At 55.0% G+C, this 25,955-nt stretch overlaps 4 protein-coding genes across 9 annotated transcripts in view; 2 read left to right on the forward strand and 2 right to left on the reverse strand.

The window, feature by feature from the left end:
- l1cama (L1 cell adhesion molecule, paralog a) overlaps positions 1-3,970 on the forward strand; it is a 28,852-nt gene extending 24,882 nt beyond the window's left edge. For 2 of the 5 annotated variants that reach the window (XM_053848884.1, XM_053848886.1), the window contains exons 25-29: positions 28-141; positions 219-368; positions 452-583; positions 689-761; positions 880-1,937. In XM_053848884.1, the coding sequence (XP_053704859.1) occupies positions 28-141; positions 219-368; positions 452-583; positions 689-761; positions 880-1,180 (770 nt within the window). In that variant the 3' untranslated portion in view covers positions 1,181-1,937. Of the gene's footprint in view, positions 1-27; positions 142-218; positions 369-451; positions 584-688; positions 762-879 lie in introns of all 5 variants that reach the window. The other 3 variants (XM_053848887.1, XM_053848889.1, XM_053848888.1) reach the window with 3 other exon arrangements.
- On the reverse strand, positions 2,219-5,872 carry ribc1 (RIB43A domain with coiled-coils 1). Of its 2 annotated transcripts, none has more exons than XM_053848971.1 (8): positions 5,675-5,872; positions 5,372-5,573; positions 5,062-5,276; positions 4,888-5,002; positions 4,517-4,635; positions 4,196-4,432; positions 3,962-4,132; positions 2,219-3,898 (listed from the first exon to the last, which is right to left on the reverse strand). In XM_053848971.1, exons 1-8 carry the CDS (start codon positions 5,675-5,677, stop codon positions 3,626-3,628), a joined length of 1,335 nt encoding a protein of 444 aa, XP_053704946.1. In that variant the 5' UTR covers positions 5,678-5,872; the 3' UTR covers positions 2,219-3,625. The 2 variants fall into 2 exon arrangements, with proteins under 2 accessions (XP_053704946.1, XP_053704947.1); XM_053848972.1 differs by having other exon boundaries at positions 3,696-3,898; positions 3,966-4,132; positions 5,675-5,862.
- A 349-nt stretch (positions 5,873-6,221) lies between these two features.
- Positions 6,222-13,256, forward strand: smc1a (structural maintenance of chromosomes 1A). Its single transcript, XM_053848899.1, has 26 exons — positions 6,222-6,610; positions 6,883-7,071; positions 7,954-8,066; positions 8,153-8,356; positions 8,440-8,678; positions 8,743-9,001; positions 9,068-9,208; positions 9,277-9,359; positions 9,424-9,523; positions 9,594-9,701; positions 9,769-9,954; positions 10,040-10,219; positions 10,287-10,433; positions 10,495-10,632; positions 10,710-10,826; positions 10,897-11,003; positions 11,071-11,212; positions 11,280-11,425; positions 11,487-11,640; positions 11,709-11,816; positions 11,888-12,044; positions 12,132-12,286; positions 12,356-12,507; positions 12,579-12,648; positions 12,717-12,827; positions 12,893-13,256. The coding sequence occupies exons 1-26, from the start codon at positions 6,502-6,504 to the stop codon at positions 12,971-12,973; spliced, it is 3,696 nt and encodes a 1,231-aa protein (XP_053704874.1). The 5' UTR covers positions 6,222-6,501; the 3' UTR covers positions 12,974-13,256.
- A 142-nt stretch (positions 13,257-13,398) lies between these two features.
- LOC128749345 (dihydropyridine-sensitive L-type skeletal muscle calcium channel subunit alpha-1-like) lies at positions 13,399-25,439 on the reverse strand. Its single transcript, XM_053848870.1, has 44 exons — positions 23,814-25,439; positions 22,811-22,916; positions 22,395-22,534; positions 22,190-22,323; positions 21,972-22,124; positions 21,692-21,897; positions 21,521-21,624; positions 21,316-21,461; positions 21,169-21,250; positions 20,941-21,101; positions 20,605-20,830; positions 20,330-20,537; positions 20,145-20,265; positions 19,814-20,028; positions 19,684-19,753; positions 19,493-19,625; positions 19,277-19,406; positions 19,161-19,220; positions 18,984-19,090; positions 18,820-18,907; positions 18,645-18,752; positions 18,522-18,574; positions 18,309-18,455; positions 18,040-18,241; positions 17,814-17,972; positions 17,619-17,729; positions 17,476-17,559; positions 17,143-17,190; positions 16,839-16,862; positions 16,646-16,771; positions 16,521-16,586; positions 16,352-16,443; positions 16,131-16,290; positions 15,935-16,062; positions 15,767-15,863; positions 15,596-15,698; positions 15,436-15,537; positions 15,241-15,374; positions 15,044-15,169; positions 14,803-14,990; positions 14,677-14,729; positions 14,561-14,607; positions 14,319-14,357; positions 13,399-14,249 (listed from the first exon to the last, which is right to left on the reverse strand). The coding sequence occupies exons 1-44, from the start codon at positions 23,996-23,998 to the stop codon at positions 14,043-14,045; spliced, it is 5,379 nt and encodes a 1,792-aa protein (XP_053704845.1). The 5' UTR covers positions 23,999-25,439; the 3' UTR covers positions 13,399-14,042.
- Between the last annotated feature and the right edge of the window lie 516 nt (positions 25,440-25,955).

Genomic DNA, 25,955 nt, shown 5'->3' on the forward strand with positions numbered 1-25,955 from the left:
AGCTTCAGCTCTTCACTGTGTCTGCAGCTCCTCCGGCCAACATCTCCGTGTCTGTGGGGGAAAACTACGCCAACTTCAGCTGGACGTCCAAGAAGAGACACCGCAGCGTCCACTTCCAGATCCACTACCTCAGGAAGAGCGGTAGGCCAACGTGTCGCCGCAGTGGCGGCTGTCGAGTCCAGACGCAGGTCCGAGTCTGCACGCGTGTGTGTCTGCAGCTCCTGGCGACTGGAGGACCGTGGACAAGGTCAACTCCGCTCACTCCTTCTACCAGCTGCAGGGGCTGGTGCCCGGATCCCACTACCACCTGCGCTTCACCTACAGCAACAAAACCTTCTGGGACAGCGACGTCCAGATCGAAGGCAGCGGTGAGTCCCGGGAGAGGTCTGAAACCTGTAAAACAGATCTATCCAAGGCTGGGATTCTCATGTCTGAATGTGTATGTGCTCAGGAGTGAGGGAGGTGCAGCAGGGCTTCGCCACCAAGGGCTGGTTCATCGGTGTGGTCAGTGCCGTGGTGCTGCTGCTGCTCGTCCTGTTGATCCTCTGCTTCATCAGGAGGGGCAAAGGAGGGAAGTACTCAGGTGGGTGGTAAACGTGAACCTGGACCGTGCCGTGGTGCCGCTCCCCCTGCTGGCCACGCAGTGGTAGGAACTCACTTCTGACCGTGGCTTCTCCTGCTCCCTCAGTGAAAGACAAAGAGGAAGGTCCGATGGACTCAGAAGCTCGGCCGATGAAGGACGAGACGTTCGGAGAGTACAGGTTTCATCCCTTCTTCTCTCTCTAGCTCTGTTTCTTTCCCCTGCGCTGGTTTCATTTTGCTTCTGTTTGCTTTTTCTGCTCCGCTGTGCCTTGCTCTCCCTAATGCCTGCTCCTCCAGATCTCTGGAAAGGTATGCCGTGATTTTATTTCTTTTTTTTCCATTGTCCCATCGCTGCCATAGGCAGCCTGTTGAGAGGCTTCTGTTCAGAACACAAACCTGGGCGGAGCTCTCTGCCCCCTCGCTCAGTCAGGCCGTCCCTCACACACTCCCGTGCTCACTCACGCTTCCTCTCCTCCTCTGTGGAGAAGCCTTTCAAAACACCAAAGCTGCAGCAAAGCTTGAAAATGTTCCTGTTAACGGTGACGTCATCTGTGATGCAAAACTCTTCTTCTCTTGCGGATGTTCTCTAGAGTTATGATGATCAACGGTGAGCCTCTTTTCTTGTCCCTCAGTGACTCTGCACTCGACTGCTCTTCCCTTTGTGGTCTGAAGTCAGAACCCGATCATTGAGCCAGAACCAAACTAACCTCCTGTCCTGCACGAGCGCTGCTGCAAACAGCTCACACACCTTTGTGTTCCTCCTATTTCTGCCGTGTTTGCATCTCATCCCAGTGTTCTGTTCTCCATGGTGACGTTTTTTGACATTCAAATCACCTTCGTCCACACTGATCTGTTTTGATCCATGGATTAGTTCTGTCATGTCAACAGACTTCAGTCCATTCACGCCTGAATAGACACTGTGGAGACTGAGGAGGAAAGTCTGAGGAAACAGTTGAAGTGGAAGACAAGCTTTTACGTTGAGATCCATGACTCAAGTATTTCTAGTTTGGCTTCTAGCTTGAATAGATGGATAGCACTGGCTTCATCACACGAAGGTGTGAAGGCCTTTTCAAAGCCTGGATTTCACCATGAAGCGTTCAGGTTGTTGTGGAACATGTTGTGTCAAGGTCTGGCCACTAGAGGCAGCGTTGATAGCGTGTTTTACCTGAGCGGTGAGTGACTCTGCATCCGTCTGTCCGTCAGTGACCTGGAGGAAAAGCGTGCGGCCAGCCAGGCGTCCCTGTGCCACGACAGTAAACTGTGCAGCCAGGACGCTGACCCGGACAAGGACCTCTTTGGAAGTAGCGCTCTGACCACCGAGGTCAACCTGGACGAGTCCCTGGTCAGCCAGTACAGCCGGCCCAGCGAGGGCGCCGACCGCTCGCCGCTCAACTCCGCCAACAACGGCCTGTCGGTCACCTTCCTCGAGTAAGACCCCGCCCCCCCCGAATCCTGCTGCCCCCTCCCCCGCCCCGGTGTTGTTGTCCCCTCAGACCCGACTGTCCAGGTGCTGCTGCAGCCATCTGACCGACCGGACCCTCCTGACCAAAGCAGAGTCCAGCAGTGGACCAGTCTGACTGACCAGAGACGCAGGAACTCTGACGTGGAGACGCCCCTCCCCCACGCCACCCCGACATTCTCCACATCAGTGACACGGTGAAGGCCCTTCACTTGAGAACAAAATCTAATCTCAGTTCTGGATTCATTCAGGTCAGTCAGAGTTAAATGAATTAGATCTCCAGGTTCATCATGTGCGAATTCAAATTCAAGGTCGGGACTCAGAGTTAGTTCTGGATGGGCAACTTAATCCACTGGGATGAAGGTTAGATAGAAGGTTCGATCTGTTCACAACTTACTCCAGAATCTAGTCAAGTCAACGTCCGAGCGACAGCCTGGAGTCTAGGCGTGAAGTTCACCTGACGAGGATCGGCTCCTGCGAGTCTGAGGCCACCCGGTCAGGAGGTCCTGACGGACGACGACTGGGTTTTGTTCTGGAGCGCGTGGCCGTCACCGTGTCGGACTTTTCTGAGGTCGTCTCCGCGGAAACAGAATGTTGTAGAGTAGAAACGTCGGAGCATTGTAGGAGTCCGAGACCCAGCTCCCGCTGGAGGACGATGATGTCATCAGGTCAACCTTGTTTCTCAGTTTTCAAAAGACTCGGATTGTAACTGTCCCACCTTTTTTATACGGCTGTGTTTGAAGCGTTTATTTTCACGTCGTGAACTTTGTCAGCAACATCCCGGAGCAGCAGCAGCGAGCTGGTGCTGGAGAGGGTTCATGAAGGACGTGTCCTGAAGCGACTTCCTTCTGTTTGTACGACTCAGTTGGGACCTGTCTTTATTTCATGGTGTAACGTGTTGCATTAATTATTCCTTCTACATTTAGACAATGAGTTCTATCATGAAGCAATGAGTTGAATCTACTCAGTTTTTTTTTCTGGATTAAAAAGAGCTGTCATGACGTCTGTTTGCCACTGGTGGCGCTGTGGCGTGACGTCACTCAAGCCTTCATGAACCCTCTGAACTGGGGCCAGAGTTCCTCCTCGGGTGTTGTTGGATGCTTTCAGGTGAACTTGCTGTGAAACTGCTGAGTAGCATCTGTGTACATAGCCGCGTCCGCGTCCATATATCGAGCCATACTTACAGTATTCTAGAAACGTCCATGCTGTTCTGAGTTCCTGTGCCTGCCGGGTGATGACGTCATCACTCCCTCGCCTTCCCGCCTCAAGGTCGGAGAGCATTTTCATTTTGTAGTCTGCTGTAGCCTCGTCTGTGTCTCTTTCTACTCCGCATCCAGCCGCCGTCCTCCGTCGCGCACCTGCTCACCTCTTGCCGCCAAATCGTTCTGGAAGCAGTATTTAGCAGAATGGCTCCTCAAATGTTATTTTTCATCGATGCAACAGATGTTATGATGCCGGTTCATGTATAATAAAGACTAACAGTTGGTATTTACACGCCGAGCGGCTTCTTTCTGGGTGGGGTCTCTGAGTCCGAGACCAGGGGGAGGGTGATTGTATGGAGCTGAGCCAGAAGGCCACCCTCTCTCAGGCGAGGATCCAAGGACGGACCGCTTCAACCTTCACTCGGGTTAAGCAGAAAGTTCTGCCACACTGTGACAAAAAGAAAAGTGGCACTGGCTCACTCGGGCGTCTGGCTTTATTCAGGTCGTTCACAGAAGCATATAACATGTCGCCCGAAGGAAACCGAGCTGAGCCAGAAGCCGGAGGGCTCGGCCTCAGCGGGAGCAGGTGTTGAACTGCAGGAAGTACTCGTTGCTGGGTCTGTTGGTGTACAGCTTCTGGTTCAGGAACTCCTGGCTGTGGAGACAAGAGACGTGGGTCAGGCTCCCGTGCTCGGCGCCGGGCCGCTGTGACCCCAACCCACTGTGCCAGCTGCTCTCGCGACAGGCTCTTGTTGAGCTGGTCCATCCGCAGCCTGCGCTCCCGCCTCGCCGCCTCGGTCCTGCGGTGATGCGCCTCTCTGGCTCTGGAGGACTCCAGCAGCAGGAAGTCCCAGTCCGCCTGCTCCTCCCTCGTCTCCTGCTGCTCCCTCTGCAACGACAAGTCGTCACCTGCTTGACCCCGCCCTCCTCACGAGCCCCGCCCACTCCGCACCTGCTTGCGTTGCCGCTGTTCCTCTTGCTCCCTGCGGATGGCGCTGAGCTGCTCCGGACTCATCCCCTTCCAGCGGTCGGTCAGAACCTGCTCGGGATTTCCTCCGTCCACGTGTCTCCGCGAGGCCTCGGGTCGCTCAGTCATCAGGTCAGAGGTCATGGTGTGCCACATCTCCTCCAGGTTCTCCCTCTCCTCCCGCCTCAGTCTGTCCATCCGCTGCTGCCACTGCTCCGCCGCCTGTGTCCCGCCAGAAGCAGCGCCGCGGTGAGGCCCCGGTGTTTCCCGTTTCCTGTTCCCGGCATGTGTGCGCGCGCGTCCTACCAGACCCTGGTTGTAGTTCCCAAGCCGGATGCGATTCTCTCGCCGACTCTCTTCTTCCAGGTCGTGCAGGTGACACCACCTCAGGTCCTGCAGCACCATCGCTTGGTTGGCCAGGGTCTCTGCACACACACACGTTTGTTTTTATGGCCTTCTGGGGACATTGGTTCATCATTTCCCCAGTCTCTCACCCTAAACCTAACCCTCCCACATAGCTCCCCTGAACCAGGACTCTGAATCAAACTGGAACCCAAATACAATGACCCAGTTATTTTGAAGTCTTCATTCCTGAAATTGAAGCTTTACCTCGTGGGGTCCAGCCAAATGTCATATGGCCCTCACAAGGATGGTGTTTTCTGTGTGTGTGCGCTCACCTTTGCGTTGCTTCTCCTGGTCTCTCCTGTCGTTCTCCTTCTTCTGGGTGCTCAGGTCTCGCTCTGCCTGCCTCATCTGCTCTCGGATCCTCTGCCCCGCCAAAGGATCTTCTCCCTGCAACACGTGACCGTCACACACCCGTCCGTCTACCTCTGCACTGAGGCTCGTCCTACATGGAAGATCTGCATGGAGGACAGGCCCAGCTGCTCCTCCGGTACTGTGATGAAGTCCAGGTTCTGTCGCAACTTGAGGTCAGCGTCCGTGGATTCCTCCACACGCTGGTGAGTGGCCCAGAAGTGGGCGAGGTCAGCGTGGACGTCGGCCCGCATCTGTTTGTTGGCCAGGACCTTCTGCAGCAGCACGTCTTCCTGGTCTCTGCCCAGCTTCTCTGCAAGGTGGATCAGAGAGCGGATGGGATGGGGCGCCCCCTGCTGGAAATGATTCAAGACGCATTCTCTCCAAACGGGTCAAGAGGTCACTGACCGAAAGCCTGGTCGCGCTGGGCCTCGGCTCGTTCCTGCCGCCTTCGCTCCTGGACCTGCTTGTCGAGAGCCTCCAGGTCGAGGCCGATGCACCGCTGCCTGGTGTCGTAGATGCGCGAGTGGCGCGCGGACTCCGCCAGCCGTCTCCTGACCACTGCCGGGTCCAAAGGCAGAACTCCCGTATGGGTAAGCGTCAACTGAGCCTGTGGGGGAGGTTCGACCGCGTCATCAACCAACACTGCAGCACAAAACATCTCCCGAAAACACATGACGTTTCGTCGCAACTGTTCACGCAGTCGCTTACCATTTTTGAAAAGGTCGTGCCGTCCTCAACTCTGACACCCGCGCGACACTGTCTTTATAACCCCGCGACGGCTCCGTCACCGATGAAACAAAGACGACGCTGCAAACGTCACGGCAACTCGCCGAGGCAAGTGTCATATAGACGAAAGAGATTGTGGAATGTTCAGGTCAACTGAGAGTCTGCGGGTGTCGCGGGGAGTGCGTCTCGTCGCCATGGTGACGTCTAACTCGCAGCCGGGAGTGACGTCACATCTCTGACACGAAGCCCACGGGACGCGTGCACGTTACATTCGGACAAAACGACTGACATGTCACTGTTTTCCTGACATGTCGAGTCTTTATTTTCTATTCCGAGAAGGCCATCGCCCAAAAATAAACGAGTACTTCGAGTAACTTTTTCATTCTCTATTTATCTTGCGAACGAGTTCCGAACCTGTTTGGATAAACTGTTGCATTTCGAACTGTTTTGGTGTGTGTGTGTGTGTGTGTGTGTGTGTGTGTGTGTGTGTGTGTGTGTGTGTGTGTGTGTAGCGCGCACTCTCGCGAGAGAGTTTTGTCCCGCGCGCTCCGGCTATTTCCGGTTCGATTGTAAAATGGCGCACTCTCGTCTCGGCGGCGTAGCGTAGTTTTACATCGAGATAGTGGATTTCTGCGAGTCCAAATGTGCATTCCAAACTGCGCATGTAGCGGCAGCGTTTGCGGGGTGCATTTATCGTCGCGCGTGGTTCCGTCGAGGAGACGCTGAGTGTAAACAGCGGCTGTTAGCATTAGCAACCGGAGCTAAGCGGTTTTTTTTTTATCTGAGAGCGTGAACTGACAACAACAACAATGGGGTATTTGAAATTAATAGAGATCGAGAACTTCAAGTCCTACAAAGGAAGGCAGATCATCGGACCGTTTCACAAGTTTACTGCCATTATTGGACCCAATGGATCCGGTGAGTGGCGTCGAGCGGTGCTGATGTCGGTCGTGATAGACTGAACTTGCACGGTTTGTGATGTACGGTTGGTTTGGTTTACAACGGGGAGCTCGAGTCTACTGTCCGGCCGCCACACTATACGTCTCCAGCAATGCATTTGTTATCATGGCAAGCGAGTGATGACGTCTGACGTTCAAACACCAACGTCGTCGTCTTGTTTTGTGTCTTAAATGAGAATGGCCTTCGATATTTTGCACTGATCTAATCCATGCCACTGCTTTTGTCTGCAGGGAAGTCAAACCTTATGGATGCCATCAGCTTTGTGTTGGCTGAGAAGACCAGCAATCTCCGTGTTAAGACCCTGAAGGATCTCATCCACGGAGCTCCTGTGGGGAAGCCGGCTGCCAACAGGGCTTTTGTCAGTATGGTGTATCAGGAGGACAACGGAGATGAGCGCAACTTCACCAGGATGATCATTGGTACGACATGTTTGCAGCACGTCCCACATACAGTGGCACCTCGGTTCTTGACCACAGACGGCCGTTCGAGAAGCGATTTGTTTTGTTGAAATCTGAATCGATTTTTCCCATTACAATGAATGGAAAAAGAAACAATGCGTTCCAAGCCTTAAAACAGGCTTTTGTAGGAGTGAATGTAGAGTGTCTGCTGCAGGTGCGCTGTTCCTCTATGTGTGTGGCCGCTGCATGTGGGAGGGGTTGCCGAGTGAGTGACGTCTCTCCAGAAGTGAAGAGGTGCCCGGTGCGTGTCCAGCTCTGAATGTGCGCTTCTGTGCAGTTTGGCTGTGACAAAGTCATAAACCAAGTCACGCTCTGTCCCAGACTCGCCTCATCCCTGTCCCAGCTCCAGCCCACAACAGGACATCAAACCCTGCACCTCCCCTGTGACACTCTACCACGGTCCAGTGTGGAGACAGGAAAGGTTTTACACCTCAATATGAAGAAAAAACAGTCAGTAAATGTAGCTAACGGGACACGTCTGCATACAGAGGCTGCGTTATACACAATAAAAAAGCGTGTAGTGGGTCAGCTGATCAGTCTTTTTTGCTGCTTTTTTCGGGGGCGTTTGAGTTTTGGATTTTCGTTCAAAATCCGAAGCCAAAAAATCTCTAAATTTTTGTTCTAACACCGATTTGTTTTCCGGGATTTGAATTCCGGGACGTTCGAAAACCGAGGTACCACTGTACATTAAAAACTAATGTTGTGTGTGTATCGCTAGATGACAATAGTGTTGCTTCCTGAGCAGCAGCAACAATGTTCAGTTCCATAACTTTTTGTTGTGTGATGTGCAGCTCCATTGTTCCTTTAATGTTGATGTTATTGACATTATCACACGTGCGTCAGGTTCCTCCTCCGAGTATCGCATCAACAGTAAGGTGGTGGGACTGCCTGAGTACAGCGAGCAGCTGGAGAAACTTGGGATTCTAATTAAAGCCAGGAACTTCCTGGTGTTCCAGGTAAATCCTCCTGATGTTGATGGTGATTTTAATTCTTTCTTAAAAGCAGGCATCGAGCTCGGTTTTTCTTGCGTTTCTCACACCAGGGAGCCGTGGAGTCCATCGCCATGAAGAACCCGAAAGAGCGTACTGCACTGTTTGAGGAAATCTCCCGATCGGGAGAGCTGGCTCAGGAGTACGACCGCAGGAAGAAGGAGATGGTGAAGGCCGAGGAGGACACGCAGTTCAACTACCATCGCAAGAAAAACATCGCAGCCGAACGCAAAGAGGCCAAACAAGAGAAGGAGGAGGTGTGTTGTTGTTGTTGATGATCTGTGCACGTCCCGCACATGCAGATCTTCCGTCCTGAATCTTGATCTCCGCTGCGCCGCAGGCCGAACGGTACCAGCGCCTGAAAGACGAGGTGGCTCGGGCCAGCATCCAGCTGCAGCTTTTCAAGCTGTACCACAACGAGACGGAAATCGAGAAGCTGAACAAGGAGCTCGGCCAGCGCAACAAAGAGATCGACAAGGACCGTAAAAAGATGGACCACGTGGAGGAAGAGCTGAAGGACAAGAAGAAGGAGCTGGGCAGGATGATGCGGGAGCAGCAGACCATCGAAAAGGAGATCAAGTGGGTGTGAGCCGTACGTCGCGTGTGGATCTCGGAATTGTTTTAACTCCCGTGCTGTTCACAGGGAGAAGGACTCTGAGCTGAACCAGAAGAGGCCTCAGTACATCAAGGCCAAAGAAAACACCTCTCACAAGATCAAAAAGCTGGAGGCAGCTCGCAAGTCTCTGCAGAACGCTCAGAAGATGTACAAGAAGCGCAAAGCAGACATGGATGAGCTGGACAAAGAGATGAAGGCGGTGGAGCTGGCCAAGCAGGAGTTTGAGGAGCGTATGGAGGAGGAGGCTCAGAGTCAGGGCCAGGACCTCACCCTGGAGGAGAACCAGGTTGGTCTGCAGTCATTTGCCTCCTCTCAGTTCCAGGGCCCCTAACTGAGCCCTTTGTCCGTTCAGGTCAAGCAGTACCACCGTTTGAAGGAGGAGGCCAGCAAACGTGCCGCCACGCTGGCTCAGGAGCTGGAGAAGTTCAACCGAGACCAGAAAGCGGATCAGGATCGTCTGGACCTCGAAGAGAGGAAGAAAGTGGAGACGGAGGTGAAGAGAAGAGATGAGAGCGGTGAGGTTTAACTGCTCGTGGTCTAATGGAGGATTCTGCTCCGTAGGCTAAAATCAAGCAGAAAATTCGTGAAATTGAAGAGAACCAGAAGAGGATAGAGAAGCTGGAGGACTACATCACCACCAGCAGGTATGATACACCCCCCGCGTCACGTAGAGGTCCCGCTCTCACCGCGCGCCGCTCGTCTTTCCAGACAATCTCTGGACGAGCAGAAGCGCATGGAGGAGGAACTGACGGAGGAGGTGGAGATGGCAAAGAGAAGGATCGACGAGATCAACATGGAGCTCAACCAGGTGAGAGCCGGACGGGCAGGACACGGTCATCTTGGAGTTGAGTTGAGCACGGCATTGTGTTGCGATGTAGGTGATGGAGCAGCTGGGCGACGCCCGGATCGACAGGCAGGAGAACAGTCGGCAGCAGCGCAAGGCTGAGATCATGGAGAGCATCAAGCGACTCTACCCCGGCTCTGTGGTGAGACGCCTGCCGCGCCGCGTGCCGCCGCCGCTCCGGTCCCATGGCCTTTGCTCTGCCCCTGCAGTACGGCCGCCTCATCGACCTGTGCCAGCCCACGCAGAAGAAGTACCAGATCGCCGTCACCAAAGTGCTGGGCAAGAACATGGACGCCATCATCGTGGACTCGGAGAAGACGGGCAGGGACTGCATCCAGTACATCAAGGAGCAGCGAGGAGAGCCGGAGACCTTCCTGCCTCTAGACTACCTGGAGGTGCGGTTTGACGAGCGACCTCGCCGTCTTTGCTCTCCTGCCGTCGAGTGATCAGAAAGTTGAAAAATGTCTTCTCCATTGACAGGTGAAACCGACGGACGAGAAGCTGCGAGAGCTGCGAGGAGCCAAGCTGGTGATCGACGTGATTCGCTATGAGCCTCCGCACATCAAGAAAGCTCTGCAGTACGCCTGCGGCAACGCTCTGGTCTGTGAGAATGTGGAGGACGCCAGGAGGATCGCTTTCGGGGGCCCGTACAGACACAAGGTCGCCACCTCCCACACGTGCTTGTCTTGTCCCGTCTTCCCACTCACCGTTGTATCTCCACCTCCAGACCGTGGCCCTGGACGGAACTCTTTTCCAGAAGTCTGGAGTCATCTCCGGAGGAGCCAGCGACCTGAAAGCCAAGGCTCGACGCTGGGATGAAAAGGCCGTGGACAAACTCAAAGAGAAGAAGGAAAAACTCACAGATGAGCTGAAGGTAATGTCATGCGACGATGCTGGAGAAGCACCTGTCTGATCCCTTGCTTTTGATCTGGTAGGAGCAAATGAAGGCCAAGCGGAAGGAGGCAGAGCTGCGGCAGGTTCAGTCCCAGGCTCACGGCCTGCAGATGCGACTGAAGTACTCCCAGAGTGACCTGGAGCAGACGAAAACCCGCCACCTCTCCCTCAACATGCAGGTCGAGCCCAGTCGCCGCACCAGGTGGACGGAGTCTGTGTGCCGCCCAGAGTCTGAAACGTACCGTGTGCCCCGCAGGAGAAGTCCAAGCTGGAGAGTGAGCTGGCCAACTTTGGTCCTCGAATCAACGACATCAAGAGGGTCATCCAGTCCAGAGAGCGAGAAATCACTGACCTGAGGGACCGCATGAACCTGGTGAGAAGACACCGCAGCCGACCTCTGACCGGCGACGGACCAGTGACGCCATGTCCGTCGTCTTGTCCAGGTGGAGGACGAGGTGTTTGTGGAGTTCTGCAAAGAGATCGGAGTGAGGAACATCCGAGAGTTTGAGGAGGAGAAGGTGAAGAGGCAGAACGAGATCGCCAAGAAGCGGTGAGTTTGGCTCAGCCGAGCAGGTCCGAGATCATCGCAACACGCCACTAAAGATGTCCCGTCACAGTCTGGAGTTTGAGACCCAGAAGACCCGTCTGGGGATCCAAGTGGACTACGAGAAGAACCAGCTGAAGGAGGACCAGGAGAAGGTCATGATGTGGGAGCAGACGGTCAAGAAGGACGAGGCTGAAATCGAGCGACTGAAAAAGGTGAAAGATGACGTCAGCACCCGATCGTGTTTTGGAAATGTCAATTGTTTGTCTCGTGGCGTCGTAGGAGGAGCACAGACACATGAAGATCATCGACGAGACCATGGCTCAGCTGCAGGACTTGAAGAACCAGCACCTCACCAAAAAATCAGAGGTCAACGACAAGAACCACGAAATGGAGGAGATCCGTAAGAAGCTGGGCGGAGCCAACAAGTGAGTTGACCGTGGGTCCCGCCGGGAGCCGAGCCGAGACTGAAGTCACCGTTCTCCTCAGAGAGCTGACGCAGCTGCAGAAGGAAGTGACCGCCATCGAGACCAAGCTGGAGCAGAAGCGCAGCGACCGCCACAACCTGCTGCAGGCCTGCAAGATGCAGGACATCCGCCTGCCTCTGCGCTCCGGGACCATGGACGACATCAGCCAGGGCGAGGTAGGAGCCGCTTCCCCCCTCACGGCTGGAATCGCCACCGCGCTGACCGTACGGGGTGCTGCACACAGGGCGGCTCGCAGTCGGAGGAGTCCAGCAGCCAGAGGACGTCCAGCAGCGTTCTGGCCAAGGAGGCTCTGATCGAGATCGATTACAGCAACCTCTCAGAAGACCTGAAGGTAACTGGCACAGACGAGCTCCCGCTTCTCTGAGGAAGTCGGCGTGTGAACTCAGGCGCGACGTGTTGCAGGACGCCCTGTCCGAGGAGGAGATCAAGGGGGAGACGAATACGCTGCAGCAGCGCCTGAACGAGCAGCAGAGCATCCTGCAGAGGATCAGCGCCCCCAACATGAAGGCCATGGAGAAGCTGGAGAGCGTGAGAGACAAGTTCCAAGAGACCAGCGACGGTAAGAAGATGTCGGGCGCTCGTCCTGCCGCTTAATGTTTCCTTTGGTGTCTGACGCCGAGTCTGAGGTTGCCGTCTCCTCCTCCAGAGTTCGAGGCGGCTCGCAAGAGAGCCAAGAAGGCCAAGCAGGCCTTTGAGCAGATCAAGAAGGAGAGATTTGATCGCTTCAACACGTGTTTCGAGTCTGTGGCCACCAACATCGACGAGATCTACAAGTCGCTGTCACGCAACAGCAGCGCTCAGGTGAGTCTCGAGTGGAGTCCCAAAAGAGCTGGCCGCTGACGCCGATTCACCCGGCTCCCCTCCCCGCAGGCTTTCCTGGGGCCCGAGAACCCAGAGGAGCCGTACCTGGACGGCATCAACTACAACTGCGTGGCGCCCGGAAAGCGTTTCCGGCCCATGGACAACCTGTCGGGAGGAGAGAAGACTGTCGCCGCCCTGGCTCTGCTCTTCGCCATCCACAGGTGAGTGCCCCCTGCGTGGGGTGCGTGGCCAGGTTCTGCGGCGAGACTCTCGACTCACCCTCTGTCCTCAGCTACAAGCCCGCCCCCTTCTTCGTCCTGGACGAGATCGACGCCGCCCTGGACAACACCAACATCGGCAAGGTAGGTTCTGCCCCGGTCGGCGTCGGTCACATCTGTGGAGCGGGACCGGGTTTGACTGTTGTCCACAGGTGGCCAACTACATCAAAGACCAGTCGGTGCAGAACTTCCAGGCCATCGTCATCTCGCTGAAGGAGGAGTTCTACACCAAGGCCGACTCGCTCATCGGCGTCTACCCCGAGGTGAGCCGCGTCCTCGTCGCCCTGAGCTGTCGCCGGCGACTGACCCACGCTCTTCTCCCCCGCAGCAAGGAGACTGTGTCATCAGCAAAGTCATGACCTTTGACCTCGCGCAGTATCCTGACGCCAACCCCAACCCCAACGAGTGACGTCCCGCCGCTCGTCTCCAGGCAGGTTGGACCTCCTCCTCTGTGGTCTTCTCTCCTCTCCTGTATTTTTATATTTTAGTCACACACTCTGTTAGTTGTTAGGATCGACGACGTCGGCTTTTTCTTGTGCTGTTACCCAGACTTTTTATACCGTAAACGCCCCCGCGAGCATTTAGCCCTGTTTGTCATCCTGGGCAGCGCGGTGAGATCATGTGAAGAGGTCGCCCCCTGAACCGCCGCTCGTTTCAACTTTGTTTCATAAATAAATTGTCAGTTATTTAAATTCATCTGTTTTTTTTTCTCAATAGAGCCGGAACATTATGACCGCAAAAACCAACTTGGTCGTAGAATGATCTGTGGTATCGCTTCCTTTCTTCTCTTCACCTGGTGCTGATCCTTCCACCCTGGTCTCTGTCGGTGGCACTGAGATGCGAAAAAAAAACCACTCCTCTAAATTTTATTAAAGCATGAAAAAGTGCATTTTTTAAACGGTTCTGCCCAACAGAGGTTGCGAGAAGAGAAGCAGCAGAAGTCTGGAAACTTGAGACTGAAGTCACAAGACACTACACGAGCCGTAACACTCCGACCACTTGCCCCGTATCGCTCAGGTGCGTCGGCTGTGGCGAAGGTTCTGCACGGGCAGCAGTCCGTACCTGTCAGGTGTGGTCCAGACATCTGACCTCTCGCTCCCCTGAGCCCAGCGTGAGGGGTCAGATGAGCGTCGGTATTCAGCAGGTGCTCATAAGTGGGTGTCCTCTTTGTTCTCGCTATGATCTCATCTCCGCGGTCGCCTCATTTCTCCTATCCCTCCTGACGTCAGCCAGACCAGAAATAAAAGGTGGTGAAGCTGAAAACCGTCCAGTCCAGTCCAGTCACGTCCCAGGTTACAAAACACTTCTTGTCCAGCTCATTTGTGTCGTGTCGTGTCCGGGAGCCTTGTCAGTGCGACGCCAACCAGTCGTCCGCGTCCATCTGCTCCGACACCAAGCCTCAGATGATAAGTTTTTTTCTGCGAGTCCAAGTTCAGCCCTCCACCGGAGTCGTCTCCTGGGCGAGTGTCCGGCCTCCATTAGATGCCGGACTCAGGTACAGAGGGGACCAGCGGCACCGGGCGGCGCTTCCTCCTCACTGCCGGATCTGGCTGAGCCGTGTCCGGGACCAGCGGCGGGACAGGGACGGGGCGCTTCTTCCTCAGGGCGGAGCTGCCGCGCTCACTCAAGATCTCCTGCGCGATGTCTGCCAGCTCCTGCTTGTTGATGGACGAGTACGTGGACGTCTGCAGAGAAACGGCCCGGTGAGTCCAACGTCAGTGTGTCCCAGCGTGCCGTCGCTCCCGTTCACTCACCTGCGCTGCTCCTGGAGTCTCACCGTCGCCATGGCTCTGCTGCAGATGAACATCAAACTGTTACCTTTGTCTACTTTTTCCAGATGTTGGAGAACACTGATGGTTACGATTCATTTGAGTGTATCTGTATCATATTTCATAGATTGTTTTGTTGTTTATACTGTTTATTTGTGTCCCAATAAAAGTATTGGGAAAAGGTTTGGTGGTGCTAATGGAGTGGCGAGAATAGTTGTCGCACTCACCTGTCGCCTGGTTCCTCTGGCCGGGACGTCCCAGGGCCGTCGGTCGTCTGGAAACACAGTGTCAAGTTTCTCAGAAGTCAGCTGCTTCATGAAGTTCTGCGGCTTCCCTGACTCACCAGGCTCCAGGTCCTCACAGTCCTCTGGACTTCCTTCTCGCTCAAAGGAGAACCTGGTAAGATGAAGGACATCATCGTCATCATCATCATCATTCAAGATGATTGGGTGTTGGCCGGGTCACTGACTCTGCGAAAGCGTTGTTGTTGGTGTTGTCTTTAGTTCCTCCGGCCGACAGGAAGTCTGGGTTTGCCGGCGACTCGGACCGACCGTCGGAGAACTTGAGGGGTCTCTGGTTGGTCATTTGTGGAGGGAGAGTGTTGGCGACTTCTGGAGGGAAGGAGTCCACGCGGTTCCCGAAGAGGTCATGAGTCCTCTGGAGATGCACAGGTGTTCACACGTGCACGCCCACGTCTGGTCACGTCTCACCTGATAAATGCCCTCCTCACCAGCCTCCTCCATGGCTCGGTCCAGCTCCTCTTCGTTCTGCAGGTCGCCCGAAATGGCTCTGTGCATCTCTGGAGCTGCTTCGTCGTCGATGTTCCTCAGACCCGCCTGTTGGTTTGAGAAGCATTCGCAGCAACGGTCGGTGAGCGTGTCCTCTAAAGGCAGGGCTCCAGGCTCACCTGGATCTCTGGGCCGGACGCGCTCTTCTTGGAGGGTCGGTAGCCGTAATACTCCTCCTGACGCTTCATGAACTTCCTGAAGTGGTCCTGGAGGAGGAAGGTGGCGTAGAACTTTCCCACCGTCACCTCGTCGTCTGTGGAGAGGCGCGGTGAGCCACTCTCGGTGTAGAGGCTTCTGCGATGCGGTCATCTCACCTCCGATGGGCGGGATGACCTGGTCCAGCAGCTTCATGCTGGTCCGCTTCCAAATGGACTTGATGATCGCTCGCAGTTCCTCATTAGCCTGTTCAAAGTTGCCTGAAAGCCCAGAGAGCTGTGATCTGCCAAGTGGACGCACCGAGCCGAGGAGTTCTACCTTCTGTTTTGATCTTGAGAGCCGTCCGGACCAGAGCGAAGAGCGTGGCGTTGAAGGTGACGGTGCCGTCGCCGTTCAGAGGCATGTTCATGCCCACCAGCCGCTGCACACGAGGGACGTACTTGGTGAGCAGAGGGAAGCCCAGAGCCTATTGTAGCGAGAGAGCGTCACCTTGCACGCAGCTCTGTGCGGACAAAACTTTCCGAAGCCCAGTGGAGGCTGGATCCGCCTGAGCAGCGTCACCACGTCCAGGTGTTTGATCCGCCCACTGTGGGAGCACAACAGCTTGGTCCTCTCAAACAAACAAAACAAACAGCGTTTGGGAAGGGCCAGTCTTACGTCGCTTCCGGGTCGTACTCGGCCCAGATCTTCTTGAACTCGTCCAGGTGGTGCGGCCCCAGCAGAGACCAGTCCCGGGTCAGGTAGTCGAAGTTGTCCATGATGACGGCCACAAACAGGTTGAGAATCTGCAGCGGACAGTAACCGTGGAGACCACGTCACGTGTGCCGAGGACACGCGAGCTGCGGCCACTCACCAGGAAGGCGCACAAACAGTAAAAGCTGAGGAAGTAGAAGACGGCGAAGTTGGACCCGCAGGTGAACTCGTCTCCAGGCAGGAAGTCCGACTTGGGGTCGCACTTCTTCCCGTACATTGATGCCATCATGACTTCCTCCCAGGCCTCACCTGTCGCACACCTGTCGGACAAGCACGGTCAGAGCTCCCACCTGGAGACATCATCAGGGTGCCGCCGCTCACCGGAACAACATCAGGACGGCCTGAGGGAAGGTCTGGAAGTTGTTATTGCGGTTGATTTGGGTTCCGTCCACCAGAGCGATCTTCCCGAAGATCTGCCGAGGAACACAGGGGAGAGATCATGACTCAACGCTGCGTTCGGAATATGGTTCCACCATGCGTGACGTCTCACCTGCATCCCGATGACGGCGTAGATGAAGAACAACATGATGATGAGCAGGGCCACGTGAGGAAGCGCCTGAGGAGGAAGACAGCGGTCAGCGTCAGCCGACGGAAGAAACCCGTGAGTCTTTGAACCTGGAAGGACTTGATGAAGGTCCACAGCAGGTTCCGGATGCCTTCCGATCGGTTCAGCAGTTTCACCAGACGCATGACGCGGAAGAGTCGGAAGAAGGTGATGGAGACGGAGGCGTTCTCGGCGGCCTGGAGACGCACAGGGTTTTGAGCCGCAGCTGGACACCATGTGTGAGCCAAGTGAAAGAAGACTCACCGCGATCTCCTGCATGGGATTGGTCTCCAGCGACAGACAGAAAGGAAGTCAGAGCGACGAACCACCAGGAGCGTCACGAAGGCGCTGCCGTTAGAGAAGCTTTGTGGGGTGTGCATGCAGCCGTCTGGGATCACTGCAGTTACACCGAGGAGGGAACGCCATGCTCCTCGCGTGGACATATCTACGTTCTTGACACATGGTTTGTGTCCATGTTAAAGGCTAAGCCGGAGGGTCGAGCGTTAGGTTCGCGTGGCCGCAGTGACCAGCATGCGCATGCAGCAGTGAGGTGCAGTGAGATATTTACAGCGCAGCCATGGAGACAGTACAGTCCTCCACTGGAAGCCAGGGCGGTCTGTGGAGGGGCCACAGGAAGACGGGGGTCGGACCGCCAGAGGGCATGTGAAAGCAGGAAGAAGAGAGACAGACTCAGTGAAGGACCTGGACTAGGTCACAGGTGCGACATGAAGTGAGCACAGGGAGCGTGACGCGACAGCCGGGTTGTAGTTGAGGGACCACCGACATGGAACCAGGATCTCGGGCCAGAGCGTCAGGTGTCGCGAGAGAGGCAGAGTCTTTGTCGCGTCTCCCGGCTTCTTCCGCATCCGGTGACCGCCGTTGCCGAGATCAGCGTACTCACGTTCACTTCGCTCAGGATGACGTCCACCACGCTGCCGACGACGATGACGAAGTCAAACACGTTCCATGGGTCTCCGAAGTAACCCTGCGACCACAAGGTGTTACAACAACGATCGTCACGCGACCTCACAAGCGGCCGCTCACCTTGGCTTTGAAGGCCATGAGCTTGAGAATCATCTCCACAGTGAAGAGCACGGTGAAGATCAGGTTCAGAGTGTCCGACAGTTGGGTCACGTGATCCGACTGGTTGCAATGCTGCCGGGCGAGAGAGAACAAGGTGACAACAAGCTCGCTTCAGTCAGGACCCGCTTGTGGTCCAGTCCAGCGGAAGTTCCTCACCTGCATTCCCAGACACAGGGTGTTGAGCATGATGAGGAAGAACATCAGGTACTCGAAGTAGCACGACGTCACCACGTACCAGACGCGGTACTGGTAGGGGTTTTTGGGGATGTAGCATCGGAGCGGGCGGGCCTTCAGGGCGTACTGGACACACTGACGCTGCGGACCGGAAGCGGTTCAGCAAAAACACTGGCGCTGAAGTTCACGTCGGAAAGGTCTCGGGCACCTGGTTTTTGTCCAGCTCGCAGTCCTTGTACTCCTGCTCCCCCTGCTCCTGGAAGGTGACGATGACGAAGCCCACGAAGATGTTCATCATGAAGAAGGCGATGAGGATGATGTAGACGATGAAGAAGATGGACACGTCCACACGGTTGTTGAAGACGGGGCCCAGGTCCTCCTGGTCTGAGTCGATGGCCCGATACAAGAGCCTGAGAGAGGGAGAGTCACCGGGAGAAGGCGTCTCGTCGACTGGGACGGGAGGCGCCCGACACTTACTTTGGCCAGCCCTCAAACGTGGAGACCGTGAAGAGCGCCAACATGCCGTTGAGCACGTTGTCGAAGTTGAAGTCGTTGTTGACCCACTCTCTCTTGGCCACCACCGTGTCCTGCAGTGAATTCTCCACGTGCTTCAGGTAGAATCCTCTGCGGGGGACGACAGACTTTGGACTCAGATATCCTCACCGAGGATGACCGAAACGTTTGACTCACTGGCAGGTCTGCTCGCTGGTCTGGAGCTCGTCTGTGCAGCTGTAGAATTTACCCTGAGACAAAACAGGGGGCGGTGGAGTCGACGGTGCGACCGTTGAACCAAAACAAGTGAGCGTCACCCACCTTGAAGAGCTGCACGCCGATGCAGGCGAACATGAAGTTGAGGAGCATGGTGACCAGGACGATGTTGCCGATGGTTTTGATGGCGACGAAGACACACTGGACCACGTGCTGCAGCGGGAGGGAAGCAACGGTCGGCACGAGGAGTCTGCATTTGTGGCCAAACGTGCGACTTAACCTTTAACCCTTTAGCTCGGTTGATGGCTCGGAGCGGCCTCAGCACCCTCAACACCCTGAGGATCTTCACCACGGAGATGGCACTCGATCTGTCCCACAAGAGCCAAGAGATTATCTCAGTCCCGCGACTTGGTTTCGATGCTGTCGGAGGCCGTGCCGACTCACTCCATCCCCATCGAGAGCAGCGAGACCCCGACCACAATCAAGTCCAGGATGTTGAAGGAGTTGCGGCAGAAGGAACCCTCGTGCATGAAGGCACCGTACACGGTCATCTGTCGGAGAGGAGGATACAGTCGTTGGCGAAGATGCGCACGGACGAGGGTGAACGACTCACGCGTTTACCTTGAGGACGATTTCTATGGTGAAGACGGTGGTGAAGACTATGTCGGCGTAGGCCAGGATCTAAGGGGAACGCAAGTGTCAGTGGGGGTCAACAGAACAGAGAGTCAGGCACTCACCTGGTTTCTGTAGGATTTAGGGTCTATGGGGTCCTCGGCCGCCAGGGAGATGGAGGAGAGCAGGATGAAGAGGAGGATGAGGTTGGTGAAAGATGAGGCGTTGATGATCTTGTAGCACAGTTTACGGAACCTGCACACGGAGGACTTTGGTCGACGTTCTGTCTTGCGAACGGAAGTCATCTTTGTCCTTAATGCCAACGTTTGAGCTCCACCTACTTGTTTTGTGGTCCAAAGATGAAGAAGGAGCTGGCTTCTGGTAAAGGCACCGCCTCTTCCTTCAGCTGCAGGTCGGCCATCGGTCGAGGCCGAGGGCTGACGGGGATGTCGGGCTCCTCCTCCTCATCATCACCTGGAAGCAACAAGAGCCGCGTGAGATCTCGCAAGATGCGAGCGGATCCGGATGTTACCTGGAAAGTCCGCAGGAGGGAACGGATCCTTCACTTCATTGACGTTGGATTCAAACTCGTCAATCTTCAGCTGGAACGAACAGAACAGAAAAAGTCAGAACCACAGAGAATAGGACCGTGTCTTCCTGACCTTGGCGGTGGTGGGCATGCCCTCGATCTTGGCTCTCTGCTCGGCCAGTTTCTTGGCGATTCTCTCACGCTCCTCGTCAGTCTTATCGGGCATCTTGGACCTGAGCAGCTTCCTCCTCAGCTTCTCTTCCGCCTTCTCCTTCTGAGCCGACGTCAGACTCTCGGCCTCCGCCAGGTTGTCCACGGCGATGGCCAGGAAGACGTTGAGGAGTATATCTGATTTGTGAGCTCAGGAAAAGTCTTGTCCTGTCTGAGTGACTGAAGAAGAGGGTGGAACCTTGTCTGAATGCCTTGCAGGGCCTCTCTGAGCTGGGGGCATGGTGGAAGGATACAGTTTCCACAGACGAAGAGGACGATGAAATAGATGGCCACCAGGATTCCTGGGATCACTGGTCCTCCGTACGCCATGATGCCATCGTTCATGATGGCGGTCCAGTCCTCCCCGGTCAGGATCTGAGAGGTGGAACGGTTATCGGAGATGGATCCCGGATGCCGACGTACGCGCTCGCGGTCCCACCTGGAAGACGCTGATCAGAGCCTGAGGGAAGTTGTCAAAGTTGCTGCGTCTCGGTCGGTCGTCGGGGAAGTTGAACTTCCCTCCGAACACCTGCATGCCCAGCAGGGAGAAGATGACGATGAAGAGGAAGAGGAGCAGCAGCAGGGAGGCGATGGAGCGGACCGAGTTGAGGAGGGAGGCCACCAGGTTGCTCAGAGACGTCCAGTACCTGCACAAGTACGTCAGCGGTGGAATGCAAATATCTGCCCCCGGGGCTCACTGCCGTCGGTACTCACTTGGTGACCTTGAGGATCCTCAGCAGACGAATGCACCTGAGCACAGAGAAGCCCAGGGGCGTGACGGCTCCGGCCGAGAACATGATCATCTCCAGGATCCCGCACAGGACCACAAAGAAGTCAAAGCGGTTGAACAGCGACATGAAGTAGGCTCGAGGTCCCAGCGCATACATCTTCACAAACATCTCCACCACAAAGAGGACCAGCAGAACGCGACTGGCCACATCTGCGAGGGTCGAAGCGCAGGTGGAAAAGACACCACAGCGTCAACCATTGGTGCGACAATATCGTTTCCTGTTCATTTTTCAGTTCAGGAAAAGCAAGAGGACCACTGACCCTGCAGCGAGGTGAGCCAGACGGGCTGGTGATGGTACTCTGTGGCGATGGTCAGCGTGTTGAGGAGGACCAGGATCATCACCAGCCAGTAGAAGCCGTCGGTCTTGATGTACACCAGACACTTCATCCTGAAGAAGCGGTTCCACCGGCGAGCGAGGCGGCTGGACAGCAGAGGTTTAGTCACTGACTCAAGGACACGTCGTCGGAGCACGCCAGCGGCAGACTCACTAGTAGTAGACAACCCGACTCTTCCCCTCCAGGCCGTACAAGCTGTCCTCGTCCGAGTCCCCGTTGGTCAGCGGCAGCAGTCCTGCTCAGAACGCGTGAGTCGGCCGGACCGAGCACCCGACCGTGAGGTTCTCACACTCCACTCACCTTTGCCCTCTCTGTCGGCGTCCAGGACCTCAGCGTGCGTGATCCACTCCATGTAACCGTGCAGGTCTTCGTCCAGCTGCTGCCGCTCCCTGAGCTTCTGGAACTCTCCTCGGGACCGGGCCTTCTCCCGTTCTTTGGTAAACTCTCTGGGATTTCAGGTGAGAATCAGTGTCCGGCCACACTCGCACTCGCCCGGACACCGTACCCGCTCAGGACGCCCAGCACCAGATTCAGCACGAAGAAGGAGCCGATCAGGATGAGTGGGACAAAGTAGACCCACGGCCACTCGTTTCCAATGGCGTCGTTGATCTGAGACGCAACAAGAACCTCGTGAGCTAATGAGCTTTTCTGCGGCGGATCGGCCTCCGTCACTGACCCAGTACAGGACTTTGGTCCAGCCCTCCATGGTGATGCACTGGTAGACGGTCAGCATGGCGAAGCCAATGTTGTCGAAGTGCGTGATGCCATTGTTGGGCCCCTCCCATCCAAGACGACACTCGGAGCCGTTGATGGCGCAGCGGCGACCGTTGCCCGCCTGAGCGCACGGTGCCGGCATCTCACCCTCAGCGGTGGCGTAGATATCTGGGGAAGAGAGGATTTCCTCAGGTGGGCTCTTAGGGGAAGCGGGATCCCAGGGGACCGGAAGCGCCACCTACCTGTGCCAGAGTAGTAGCAGGTCTTGTGCATCTTACACTTGAAGAGCTCCAGGCCCATGATGGCGTAGATGGTGACCAACAGGAAGACCAGCAGAGCGATATGCAGCAGGGGCAGCATGGCCTTCAGGATGGAGTTCATCACCACCTGCAGACCTGCGAGACAGCAGCCGATTCTCAACCATCGTGAGGACGATGGGATCTGAAGAGCGCGTCCTTACTGGGCACTCCTGACACCAGGCGAAGAGGCCTCAGCACCCTGAAGGCTCGGAGGGCCTTCATGTCGAAGCCTCCTCCCTTCTCCAGCGGCACGCCGGAGATTTTGTTGATGGTGTCGATGGCGAAGGTGAAGAGCCTGGAACACAATCACGGGTGACCGGACCGAAGAGCCGAGAGCCGACCTCCAGCCCCAGAGGATCTGCTCACCCCATGAAGACGATGACAAAGTCCAGGATGTTCCAACAGTTTCGTAAATAAGCTCCTTCGTGAAACACCAAACCGTAGGCCACGATCTTCAGGAAGCACTCGAGCGTGAAGATGACGAGGAAGATGTACTCCAGACTCTCCTGCGAAGAGGAAGGCGGGAGTTCAGCATCATCCTGCGAGTTCTGCACATCGATCGTCTTCACAGCCTCACAGAGGGGGATGGTTTGAGCTGGAAAGTTTACTGGAGATAAAAACAGACGCTGCAACACAAGAACCAGAGCGACCTACTTTACAGGAGCTCCTTTTACACGTGTCACCTCTGAGGAATGGATCTGTGAGAACCGGGGAGGCTCGGAAGGAGCCGGGCCAGAGGCTGTGCGACTTGGATCGTAGGTGGCGCTCACTGACTCACTCACCAGGCTGGAGTTGGTGTTGTTGCTGTCCTCCTCGGGCATGGGCAGGAACACGGCCAGCGCCACGCAGTTGGCGAAGATGGTCAGCAGGATGATGATCTCGAAGGTTCTGGACCATGTTTAGGACGCAGAAGGGTTGTGATTGTACTGCACCTCAGAGGCGCGTCAACACCACTGCTGTCGTCCCCCCGAGGCCCCACACGGGGGCGCCGTGCAGAAATCCCCTGCCAGCTCAGCATCATGTCTGGCTGTGATGCAGCCTGACAGCTGCAGACCCAGAATACGACCGAACCGCTCACTCATGAGGAATAAAACCACTCTGGAGGGTTTAAATTTAAATTGACATCATTCATGAGTCAGAAGCCGAGCACAGGAACTCAGACTGCCTTTTGTCGCTGTTATTACCTTGGAATTACTGACGCGCACACACACACACACACACTGCTGTGCTGAAGCCCCCAGTGACGCAGATTCTACAGCAAATCAGCTGTTGTTGAGCTCCAGACGATGTTTGCCGACGGTGAGGTGTCACCAAAATATTGAGTTACAGAAGGTAATTTGACTGGAAAAGCAACACTGAGCCATTTATAAACAAGTGTAATGATCAGTTGGAAGGCTCTGAGCTAAGCTGAGTGGGGAGTAGCTGTGAAGTCTTTCCCTCACGCTCAGAAATCATCTGCTTTTTGTCCAGCACCTGGGCTGAGAGCTCTGCTTCTTCACGGATCAAAGGAACGCGTCAGAGCATTTGTGTTAGTCACCTGGGGTTTGAGTTGTGTGAGGATGATGCGGCCGCAGCATTCGATTCGATTCGAGGTGTGATTCTGATTTGTCTGACTCATGACTTGGTTCTGATTGTTATATTAGTTTGGCGCGGTCTCACCAACCTCCTCGCTGCGGCAACACTGTACGAGACCGCTGGGTCCCATGAGCAGGAGCTGGCAGCCTCCAACCCCAGACACCCGTGAGAACCTCGCTACGGTCCTGTGGCTGAGGACCGAAAGGATACTTCCACTCCACGATGTTGATGCAGGCCTTGCGGAAAGGATTCTTCAGAGTGAAGAAGAAGAGGGATCTGGCAGGTCTGGGGTTCCCTCCCGTGGCCTGCAGCTTCTTCAGCTTCTCCCGCTGCTTCCTCTTCAGCTCTTCCTCGTTCATGATGACCGGCTTGGTGGCGTCCCCATTTGCCGCCATCCTGCCGGAGCCACTAGGAGTGGTGTCGACCGCTACGATCCCAAGAGAAGGTCCTCCTGCTCAGGGTTCCCTGGCTCCTATCCTCAGCTGAGCCGACCGGCTCGGGGGTCCCGCAGCAGATGGAATCCCTCCTGCCAGGAGAAGAGAGCGGAGCTGCCGAGGAGCAGTTGGTCCTGCTGAAGGTTAAATTTAGACTGAAGCAGTGACAGGCCTTGCTTGGGGATGGGTGTGGGGCAAGGAGAGGGGAGATGGATCGGATGATGGTGGGGGGGGCTGGCCTCCAGTCAGTGACTGAGGGCTCCCGAGGTGTCACCCAGCCAGAGTGCTCACCAGGGACCGGCTCTTTTGGCTTCAAGGTTGAGGGCATCAGTGTGACCCGTGTGTCCAGGTCACGACCTGATCAAACCCCAGTCGAGAAGGCTGGTGTTTGGAAATGTGAGTCATGCAGCCCGTCCTCACTCCTTCAACCCTCACTTAAAGGGTTCAAACGTCAAAATAAGAAGGTTCAGAGTCCTCGCGAGGAGGCTACTGCCTCCTGGTGGCCAAATGGAGACACGACACACTGAGACTTGGAAAAACTTTTGCCTTGTCATGTAAAAAAAAGTCGAAAAAATAATACAATAATACAACAAATAAGAGCCAATTTCATCAACACTCAAACACAATATGACACATTACAAAACTGCCGACTCCTATTAGCTTACAGAAAGAATCCTAAACTACATAAACTATTAATAAAATCCAAATTCACACAAAACAAACCTCGGACCAAAACACCACACGACAATAAATACAAACACCTACCCACTATCCACAACAGACACACCAACAAATCAGCACCCATCACACAACAATACAACATCCACTCCACCAACATGATATATGCAATAACCTGTTCAACATGCCACAAAATATACATCGGAGAAACCCAAAATTCAATACTTACCAGACTCAAACAACACATCTACAGAGCTAGGGAAGGTGGACTGACCACCACCCTTTACACTCACCTCCGCAGCCACCAGACTCCAGACTTCACTATTACAGGCCTGGAGGGAAACAAGAACTGGACCACCAAGACAAGGAAATACCAAGAAACAAAGTGGATCAATCGACTACAATCAAGAACACCAGGGGGCCTCAACGAGAAATAAATCATCTGAGAACCTTTGAGAACTGTTTATTTTCAGCACCACCTTCCAGCACCGCCCTACAGGGACAGCAACCAATCCACCAACATCTCATCTCCACCCCGCCATCTCCACTCCATCACTGCTGCCTGGACTTGCTCACCCCATATACTTCATCTGCTCTTTCCTCTCTTCTCATCACCCACCTGCTACAATAAAACCAACTTTTTTTAGGTACTCGGGGACCAGTAGGCCCGTGCAATAAACTGAACCCCCGGAACCGAAGCCCTAACCCTCACACTAACCTTAACCCTAACTCTCACCCTAATCTAAACCCTAACCCTAATCTAAACCCTCACCCTAATCTAAACCCTAACCCTAACTCTAACCCTAACACTAACCCTAACTCTAACCCTAACCCTAACCCTAACCCTAACTCTAACTCTAACCCTAACACTAACCCTAACTCTAACCCTAACCCTAACCCTAACCCTAACTCTACCCCTAACCCTAACTCTAACTCTCACCCTAATCTAAACCCTAACCCTAAACCCTAACTCTAACCCTAACCCTAACCCTAACTCTCACCCTAACTCTAACTCTAACCCTAACCCTAACCCTAAACCCTAACTCTAACCCTAACCCTAACTCTCACCCTAATTCTAACTCTAACCCTAACTCTAACCCTAACCCTAACTCTAACCCAAACCTAACCCTAACTCTAACCCTAACCCTAACCCTAACCTAACCCTAACTCTAACACTAACCCTAACTCTAACTCTAACCCTAACTCTAACCCTAACTCTCACCCTAATCTAAACCCTAAC

Source organism: Synchiropus splendidus, chromosome 18 (assembly GCF_027744825.2).
Source record: "Synchiropus splendidus isolate RoL2022-P1 chromosome 18, RoL_Sspl_1.0, whole genome shotgun sequence".
Taxonomy (NCBI): domain Eukaryota; kingdom Metazoa; phylum Chordata; class Actinopteri; order Syngnathiformes; family Callionymidae; genus Synchiropus; species Synchiropus splendidus.

What these genes read in the sequence shown, in the direction of transcription:
- smc1a (XM_053848899.1), top strand. Translation starts at nt 6,502, where the DNA reads ATGGGGTATTTGAAATTAATAGAGATCGAGAACTTCAAGTCCTACAAA. An exon ending in GGAAGAAAGTGGAGACGGAG is followed by an intron (nt 9,209 to 9,276) that starts GTGAAGAGAAGA and finishes TCTGCTCCGTAG; the next exon opens with GCTAAAATCAAGCAGAAAAT. An exon ending in GTTCCAAGAGACCAGCGACG is followed by an intron (nt 12,045 to 12,131) that starts GTAAGAAGATGT and finishes CTCCTCCTCCAG; the next exon opens with AGTTCGAGGCGGCTCGCAAG.
- LOC128749345 (XM_053848870.1), bottom strand. Translation starts at nt 23,998, where the DNA reads ATGGCGGCAAATGGGGACGCCACCAAGCCGGTCATCATGAACGAGGAA. An exon ending in GTGCTGGGCGTCCTGAGCGG is followed by an intron (nt 21,462 to 21,520) that starts GTACGGTGTCCG and finishes CTGAAATCCCAG; the next exon opens with AGAGTTTACCAAAGAACGGG. An exon ending in CTGTGAGGACCTGGAGCCTG is followed by an intron (nt 14,608 to 14,676) that starts GTGAGTCAGGGA and finishes CTGTGTTTCCAG; the next exon opens with ACGACCGACGGCCCTGGGAC.
- ribc1 (XM_053848971.1), bottom strand. An exon ending in CCTCCATGCAGATCTTCCAT is followed by an intron (nt 5,003 to 5,061) that starts GTAGGACGAGCC and finishes CACGTGTTGCAG; the next exon opens with GGAGAAGATCCTTTGGCGGG. An exon ending in CCAGGAGAAGCAACGCAAAG is followed by an intron (nt 4,636 to 4,887) that starts GTGAGCGCACAC and finishes GTGTGTGTGCAG; the next exon opens with AGACCCTGGCCAACCAAGCG.